General features: G+C 41.7%; 1 protein-coding gene across 2 annotated transcripts; it reads right to left on the reverse strand.

Annotated features, from left to right (window-relative positions):
- Window positions 1-2,445: 2,445 nt before the first annotated feature.
- On the reverse strand, window positions 2,446-7,880 carry si:dkey-245n4.2 (uncharacterized). 2 transcript variants are annotated; one of them, XM_037483524.2, is made up of 6 exons: window positions 6,884-7,880; window positions 5,900-6,297; window positions 5,609-5,750; window positions 5,089-5,208; window positions 4,664-4,754; window positions 2,446-4,202 (listed from the first exon to the last, which is right to left on the reverse strand). In XM_037483524.2, the coding sequence occupies exons 1-6, from the start codon at window positions 6,972-6,974 to the stop codon at window positions 4,004-4,006; spliced, it is 1,041 nt and encodes a 346-aa protein (XP_037339421.2). In that variant the 5' UTR covers window positions 6,975-7,880; the 3' UTR covers window positions 2,446-4,003. The 2 variants fall into 2 exon arrangements, with proteins under 2 accessions (XP_037339421.2, XP_037339420.2); XM_037483523.2 differs by having other exon boundaries at window positions 2,446-4,205; window positions 6,884-7,343.
- Between the last annotated feature and the right edge of the window lie 1,624 nt (window positions 7,881-9,504).

Raw genomic sequence — 9,504 nt, forward strand, 5'->3', positions numbered from 1 at the left:
TGTTGTTCTTACAGTTTAGTATTATTTGTCAATGATATATCTCATTTTGGGAGAGAGTGAGATGTAATCAGATTACACATACTAGAGAGAAATGCCACACTGTAAAGTGTGCAGTTGGCAATGCCTGTGGTGTGTCTGCCATCAGGTCAGGTGGGTTAGGGTGAGCAACATGTGGGCTACTTTTCGCTTCTTCTCATCTCCCCGTTAAGAGAACAGAGCAGCAGCGTCCACATTTAAGAGCTAAGCTGAAAACAAGACCACAGCCTTTGAAGCTGTACGTGTCCCTGAGCTGTACCTTTTCCCCATGAAGTAGCTCTGCCCATGCGTGCTGCATTGTTGAACCGCGTGCACCGGCCCTGGGGAGGAAGTGGCTGAAAAGAGACACTGTGGTGAGGGGTATGCTAGTGTTCCTGCCGCTCAGCCTTGTTTCCCTTTTTAAGGTTAACATGATATTTTTGAAGTTTACCGGGTTCGTTCTGGTTCAGTTGGAGTCTTATTGGTTCAAAAGGGCTGCAGAAGGGTGTGAGTAACCAGTTCTTATACACGTACACACACGAAAAGAGAAAAGAAGGGTGAGTCAGAGAAAACTCTAATTCCCCTTAAACCTGAATTAAGAAAGCAAAATTCTATGGTTGTAAACCTAGGGCTGTACCTAATAGATTAACGTTGGATATGTCACGCACAACGTTAACATTTAAAATCACATTCATTATTATTAGCCAGCATAAATACTGGAGTACAGGTTCATACACGCTATGATCTGACTAAGCACGAACATGTTTACTTTCACTCAGATATTTACATCTCCAGGACTATTTCTTCTGTTACACACTGTTGCACATCTATTCTCTTTGAAATTCACATGCCACTTTATTAATATACTATATTATATATGAATCGCCCCATGGAGGCTTTGTATACAAAACAGACCCCTTCTTTCCAAAACAGAATACTTTCATGCTAAACCTCAATATATCATCTCACATACCAAGTATATTCCTCTTCATTGCATCTGGTACAGGATATACTCTTAAAATCTCCATCATATCCCCTGGGCCAGCTTGCTCATGCCAGAGTCTCATCAAAGGATTTGCACCCAGGCGTATTTCACCATTGCATAACACAAATTCACAGAAACAATAAGCTGATAAATATGTAGGAAACATCAGCACTCCTCTACTATTTTATTTATAACTGATATACAAAGAAACGGTAAGAAATGGGGAATTTCTCTGATAAGTTCAAACAACTTTCTCTCTTTATTTTACAGAGCAATACAATGTATCTCAGACAGTTGTGTGGAGTGTCTGGTTCAGGCTGGTGCCACTAAAAGCCTGTTTTGTTTTATTAGCTATGAAATACCTGAGGGAAGAACTAATGCCATGTGCTGGCCATGTGTTTGAGTGATACCGGGAAGACTCAAAAGACTGGATCCAAGAGGCAGCTTTACATGAGTAAATCACAACCTGTAGGGGACTAAACAAACCACTCGTGCATTAGTATTGATAACCCCCCCCGCCCCCCACACACACACACCTCATTGTTAAGTATTCTGTTAAACATGTTGAGCAATACATATTGGAAGCTCTAATTTATTTCAACTGTATGTTTCACACAGTTGTTTCATGCTCCGTGTGTCATGTGCATATCGTGTACATTTCAGCTTGTTTTGTAGTTGGTATTGGGCTATGGAAATCGTGTGCAACGTGCAATAACTGTAACAAAACAGTGACACAGTACCTGCCCACACGTGAGATGACCATACTAGATACTCATTGAGCCTTCCTGGCCACTGAAAAACTGGCTTTTGATAGTTTTTTTTGTAGATGTTAGTCCTGCAAATAAAAAATAAAAACACATTCCATTTCATGTTTTGTTGTGATGTTTTTAAAATTGCATTTTTTTCATATTAAATTTCCTTCATCCTGTGACTGTCAGTCAATTAATGGCACAAAAATAACAAACTAGAAATAGAACAGTACCCATTGTGCATTGCTGAGGAGGAAACAGAGGATATTCATGTCTATAGTCTTTAGAATACATCTATTTATTGTAGTCCATGTTCTTTTCTCTTTCATCAGTACAGACTAAAATGTTGCAAACACCAATTCACAATTCACACACACGGGATTCACACACACGGGATATGATATCTAATTGACACATGTGGTCCTTGTGCTGACTTTCATCTGTTGGTAAGTCGCTTTAGTGTGATCACGTGATCCGCATTTGATAACCACAGGTTAGGTGGGTTACGATCCCAACGCCATTGACCCGATGTGTGAAAGAAACACCTAGTTATAGTGAAGCAGAGGTCAGCACACCCTCATGTATATGGTTTTGTTTAGAATACAAAAGTATTAAAACACCAAAAGAAACAAATTTGCTCATGCAAATATGAACTAGCACGTCTACTACGAAGAACAAGTAAAAAAGTAAGTTCTGATGTTTTGGTTAACCCACGAGTCAATGCCAATTTGTTACATTTTGTTTACACAAAACAAAAAAAAGAATCCGCTCGTATTCCCTCGTCGGGCATGTGGATGTGGTTATGAAGGGTGCCGTGTGTCATTGCACTGCGCCCTCTCATTAGGGTGAACGCTGCCGGCAGCAGAGGCAGGGTGTCTCTCTAGGTTTGGTGTACAGAAATGTCCTTAAAAACACACGTAAACAGGTGTACATGGACACTCCTTCGGGCTGGGATGTGTCCCAACACGTATCTGCTCATTATATAAAAATGAAGGAGAGATTAAGTTGACTTAACAACACGAAACAAAACATTAAACAGCCTTTGGTTGCCCGTTGTTAACAGACTCCTCCTGCTGGGAGGTTTCCGTGCCACAGGGAATTCCATGTCCTCTAAAAGGCCTCATCACCACCATCACAGACTAAATATTTGTGTCATTACTGAACTCCTGCAGATTGTCCCAAGTAATTACTATAAATGTTGATTTTATCAGCAACTGGCTGACGGTAGAAGATACATCAACTCCCTACGTCGTCAAAAAAAGTACAAGGCGATCGTATACGGCTGGTATGTCACGTTTTATTTGCCTTACTTTTTTGTTGGCAAACTAACACATTTGTCACAAATTATTGGTCCACACACACACATACAAACAAGTTAATAATTGTTGACAAAACAATCTCCAGTCAGAAACTGGTTCTGCAGCTTTCAACATCATCATATTTATAGTTAACTGATCCTAAAAGTGCTCACAAAGACAAAAAAGCTTAAAGCTCCTCAGTTCCATGTCAAATTTCACCTGCCCATGAAGATGTGTGGTGAGCTTAAAAAGCTCAAGTGGACTTTAAGCGAAGGGCTGTTTCCAAGGTTGAGAGGAACTGAAAAGCTCAAATCAACGCTGTAAGCGAACCTTTCAAATTCAAATGATAGACGGTTATGTGATGTTACTAAGCTAAGTGCACTACACTACTGGATTGCACCGTGTTAGACTATTGTCATTTGTCAAATGAAATAGATTTAAGATTTTAATCTAGCTTTCTCGGAACTTCCTTCTAACAAAAGACCACAAAAACAACTGCAATAATATTTTCCTAGGATCATCCACGTATTAAGGGTGTGAGCCTCAAGAGCCAAGACATGTTAAGTCAAGCAAAATCAAGGAACTATGTAAGAGGCCACAGGTCTATTGTGTCCTACATTAAACTGGGACATGGTGGTCATGCAGACATAGCTGACCATAGATTAGTTTTTTCAAGTATTTACCCAACTACAGGCGTTAAGCTACGGGTTACTTTGTTGAGCCCTTGAGTTGTAATTAAAGTAAGCCTAGAAAACTATAGCTGAATGCTTTCATCCAATAACAAATCCCTTTGATCGCAAACACCGGAAGTCAGCATGCATCTTCCTGTGGTAGATGGGTCAAACAGAAACAGCCCGATTGTGCCCCATGAGCTCTAACAGTATTCGCCTTCTGTTTGTCTCATATACGTTCAGTTCCACTTTGCGCCAGGGGCCCCGGCCTGAACAGCGCCTCGTTCAGGGCTCGTACAGCGGAGTGACAGTGCCGTCCTTCCACTCGATGAGGATTTCTCCTCGGCGGACAGCTGGGGACGACTGCGGGAGTGTCGAGGCGTGCTCTGTCAGCAGGGCTCTTTCACTGCTGCACCCCGGGGAGCCAGGGACGCTCCTCTCAGGCCTCGCAGAGTACGACTTTAAAACACACACCACTTCCTTCCTTCTGACACAGCAAGACAAAAGAAAATCGTGGGTCTCCCAAATTCTATTTAAAAAGTACGTTGCGGAGCCTGATTCAATACAAATCTGAGCAGGGTCTCAGCTGCACATTGATAGATAGGCTTCCAGTATGAACTTGAGAGCCTACTGTATGGTTTCATGATACTTACTCAGTTTATATGAATGTCTGAATACAAAATGTTTAAGTTTAAATTGATGGCTCATTCAGATAGATCAAGACTCAAATAACTTAAACATGTATTCATGTTTAAAAAGACAAAAGTGTATAAAACAAGCAAATCCAATGCTGTTTATAGTACAACTTCCTATTTTACTAAATGAATGATAAATTGATCATTCAATTGTTTATTCATTTCTGTAATGTTAGGGTACTAATCTTTCCAAAAGTAAATCACTATGAATAGAAAAGTTCGGTGTGCATTGGGTGTGTTTAGCACTCACCTCTTGGAGTGAACATTGAGGATAAGAATCACGATTCCAATGACCAGAGCCAAAGAGCTTAGTGCCAGCATGGTGATCTTCCAGCCCATTCCTGCACACAGGCCAAGGAACACATTATTCTTTAAATACAACTCACATTACCTTCCTCCAAGTTATGGTTCTTTTTCGAGCTCTTGTTAAATGTTTGTCACGACTTCAAACGACTTCAAAAACCCATTTGAACTCCTGTTCAAACTTTGCAACACGCCGACCACAACATTCGCTCTCAATGTCACGTTCACCCATCTCCACCTAGTGGTGGAAAGGTGTCTACATCTTTAGTTAATAATTGGGAGTGCCGTTCCATCCAATACAGTATTTTGGGATCAAATAATTCCATTGACATAATGCACAGAGGATGAAGTATTAAGTTTGGTCTAACTTACCATTGTCCGTAGTAAAGAAAACTCCGCCGAGATCTGCAGTGGATTTGTTGCTTGGCGACAAAAGAGGCACATTCATTGCAGGATATGTGTCTGTGACTTCACCTACCATCATACCTTCAACTAGAAGTAGAGAAAACCAAAGAGAAAACTCAACTAGAGGCATTGACCTACACAGAGTAGATAAGTATTGAAGTGCATATGAAAACATGCAATCATCCTGTTGAAAGCAGGCATCAACTGTTGTTGATGGCAGAAAATCACCCAATATCAGATTTTTCAGATGGACTTGAAATGTATCCCACAGACTACAGTTTGGAAGCCATGTTGAACTGTCAATCAATGTGCAACATTAAATCAGTTTGGCTCTGATGTTAACAACTTGCAAAAGGGTCAAGGTTTGTCTGTATACAATGTGAAAGGGAATATATGAAACCAAAATATTCAAGCTTCATCACAAATATGTTTTAATTTCCCTCCGATTTTTACGGAAATTGAAGCGAGAAACTTTTGAGGTCCTTACATGGTTGAGCCTTTATGTCAGAGATGGCACTTTGAAAAATCCCAGATGCCAACGATTTCCCCAGATTGTGGTGAGGTTTGTGTCGGTTGTCTCTGCCATTGCACAGCGTCTGGTTGTCAAGTGAGCGCCACCTGCTGCCAGGCTTGTAAAAAAAACATTGGACATTTTATCACCGTTATTAAGTAGAAACATTCAACAACATATTTATCCTCCTCATTTTTGGATACTTCTTAGTAAACTGATTTAGGTACTATTGGAGAAAGACCCTCCATCCCTCAAAAGGATCGTCACCTGCTTATGCTCTCTTGAAAGGAAGACCAAAGTGGATTCCTGCGTTGCACTAAGGTGCAGCCCCCTCCCTACCAAAGTGAGGTGGCCCTTCTTGGAACAGAACCACGCCTGGCCGCTTGCCTCTCTGCCCGCGTCCCGCCCGCCGCCGTCGGTCTGGACACTGTCCGCCCTGAAGACGCAGGGCCGCAGTTGGACACCTTCATACGGCTCTCTCGGTGCGGTCAGACACTCCCCGGTGTGGCGATGGCTGAGAGCCCGGCTCCCCGGGAGCCAACGCCATTCCTGTGAGGCCGAATGTGGGCTGCAATCGGCCAGAGACACTCTGCCTCCAAAGGTTCCCCCATGCGCCTGCAGGCATTTAACCAGCAGCTTGTTCTGAATGTGTAGGCCCCAGGTCTCTGTGGAGGGGGGACACAAATGTTACGCAGTTAATTAAGGACACTCACGCAGTTAATTGCAGTTCCATTTTTAAATGAAAAGGCATGCAAGTTAGAAGATATAGATTCATCTGTAATATGATATTGGGAATGTTTAGAAATTATATTCTGCAAACCGAGGAGCTCACCTGCGAGCTGTTATAAATAACAACTTCGGGGAGTGAGTTTAATGTGTATACTAAGCTGTCTTTGCAAACATTTATTACACAACAGACATCGAAAACAAAAGCAACAGATCTTTAGCGCAAACTAACTATTCAAGTTACGTGATCTCCCCTCAGGTTTATCCGGGGTTAAACGACGGCTTCGACCCTCCTACTTGCTCAAGTTATGTAATCAATGCAGCGTTAACTTTAGCTAAAACTAGCCCAGAGTTTGGAAAACTTTAGTTTTACTAAAAATACGACGCACAATATGCAAAAAAAAACAGGTGTAGGCCTATCTGAGCGCGCTAGTGGCCCTTTCTTCTCATCTTTGATTCGAGTGAGCCGTCCGACCAGCTGCTTCGAACCGCGCACTCCAGCCATCCAAAAGCTGTAAAAGGTACCCTGGAAGAGGAGGAAGACGAGCCACCACGCGCGCGCCGGCCTTCTTCCAATGGCGGAGACGAGGCCCCGAGACTGCGGCGCAGCCCGCATCCCGCCCCCCCCCCCCCCCCCCCCGCGGCGACGAGTGCGCGAGCGGGCTGCGGCTGAAGCTCACGCGAACCTCCCACTGTGAGAGGGACGGAGCAGCTTTTACGCGAAAGGCCCCCCTTTGGTTGTCCACCGGGCTGCTGTGAGTCGTTCTGCTCACTAGGAATCTCCCGTTTGTGTCGTTTGTGTGTATTTGTTTCCAACGCGACCCGTGGGCATTCCTTGTTCGCCACTACAGGCGAGACAGAGTGTTTACGGGCAGGGTGCTGGCGCGCCGTGGACTGCAAATGAGATGAGAAGATCATAAATGTGTTGGGAGTAGAAAACGGTGTTGCAAGCTGAATAGAATAGCCTCGGCTCGTTACTGTGAGGGATGGGACATCTTTTTGGGGGACCTGCGTGGTCACGTGTTTTTTTTTCATCAAGTATCTGCGAGACCTGCGTCCAGTTAAACGAGCATTGGCCTTAAAATGATTATAAACGTAGTCTCAAACATTATTTTTTTATGATAGAGTTCATTTTTTTCATTGCATAACATTCAAACAAACAAACATTTAAAAGCCATTAAAAAGCCAACAAAGAACTTCCCTGTAACCCCTAACGAGTAAAGGGTAACAATTCTATACTGTTATTCTTTTCTGTTACTTTACTTTTCCAATCAATGACTTTCAAGCAGTGAGAACATTTGGTGTGTAGGAAATACTGTTACTGTTCAGAAGTTCTCTTGTAAGACGTCCCGGGGAACAACACACCTTTGCCGTCCTCCCTCCTTGTTCACAGACACAGACCACCAATGCGGAACATTTAGAACAGCATTTCCTCTTATCTTTATATGGCTCACAATGCACCCTGTGAGGAATTTAACTACATGCTCAAGACTGCAGGACTGAGATCGAAAACGACAGCTTATTTTAACAAAATTTCATTCTTGTTTTTTGTTCTTCTGAGTTATTATCTCTACGGTTGAAATGCACTTATTGTAAGTCGCTTTGCATAAAAGAGATGTAAGTGGTAGATCAGGCAACACTGTGTACTCTCTCCCTCCTCTAACGCAGTGTTTCTCAACTGGTGGGTCGCGTCCGGTCGCGGACCCGTTTGTAGTGGGTTGCGGGCCTTTGCATGGGAAAAAAATAAAAATTCATCCTGTGATTTTATTTTTAAGGGACTTTTGGTTAATGCAGCGGAATTTCGTCTTTTTTTCGAGAAGAAAGAAGTTGAGATCCACTGGTCTACATGATGTTGCCACTGCTGAAGAGGCAAAATGTGGTTATGACTGCTGCTGATCCAGACCTTCTCTCTCAAGGAATAAACTTCCATTATTACAGAAACTACACTTCAGAGAAAACCTGCAGGGATTGTAAATGTTAAATTGTTCCTGACAGTCGGCACATTATTAGAATTAGATCTCTCAATGTTTATGCTGAGGTTTTTTTAATTGGCCTTTTCCATTGAGGGCCTTTTTTGGCATGTTACAGTAAGACAAGCACAAGTATCAATGATGAAACAAACAAGGTGATGGTGGTGCATGGACTAGAGAGGGTGTCCTGGGAACCGCAAGGTTGGTAGTTTGAACCCTGGCTGCCCTAAGCGCCAAGTCAAAGCGTCCCTGACCAAGACACCCAACTCTTAATTGCTCCCTGGGCACAAAAGTAAAATCCATGGGTTACAAATGCCATGTAAGTCGCTTTGGAAAAAAAATCTTCAGCAAAATGACTTGTATTGTAACAATGGCTTAATTCTATTTAGCTTCTTCAGTTCAGGATCTTGGTATTGCCTCGCTATCATGGAGTCATTTTTACTACTCAGTCCTGTACTGCTCTTACTTCAATGACAAGTCAAAAGTACCTGCACGGGGAAGTCTGGTGTGGATGGGGTTGTAGGGTTTCCTGCACAGCATAAGCACCTGTATCAAAGCACAAAAACGTATTGTTTGATTTGTTTTTTATTGATTGGGTTTTGAATTTCATGTCATGTGAACATTCAAGTGAATGTTTAGAAATTACAGTTGCGCCTAGAAAATGCATTTCCTGCTGAAAATGCATTAGAATGCATAAAGCTGAAATTAATTTCAAAAAGTTGCTTAAAATACAAAAATGAAAAAAGCTTAAATTATTTGTAAACATTTATGAAACAATAAATAAGAAAAGCTGAATATTTTTAAATGAATCTAAAAATAGCTGATAATACAGTAATGAGAAAAACTGAAATGGACTTGAGAAATGGGAGAAGCTTATATGAATTTTAAAAAATACAGATATAATAAAAGCTTAAATTAATTTAAACATTGTTGAAAGAATAGAAATAGGAAAAGCTGAAAACATGTATTTTTGTACTAATATAAGGTTTATTACTAGTTATAGTTGTAATTGTGGTACTAGTGGTACTAGTAGTAGAAGAAGTAAGTACTAGTTGTACTAGTATTTGAAGGAGCAGTAGTGGTGTACCTGTGGTTGAGGTACAGATAATCATTGAGGCTTTTATTTTGAAATAATGGAATTGGGTGAGAGAATGTTTGTCATTCAAACTAAATGGA

The sequence above is a fragment of the Pungitius pungitius genome, chromosome 5 (assembly GCF_949316345.1).
Source record: "Pungitius pungitius chromosome 5, fPunPun2.1, whole genome shotgun sequence".
In the NCBI taxonomy this organism is placed as follows: Eukaryota; Metazoa; Chordata; class Actinopteri; order Perciformes; family Gasterosteidae; genus Pungitius; species Pungitius pungitius.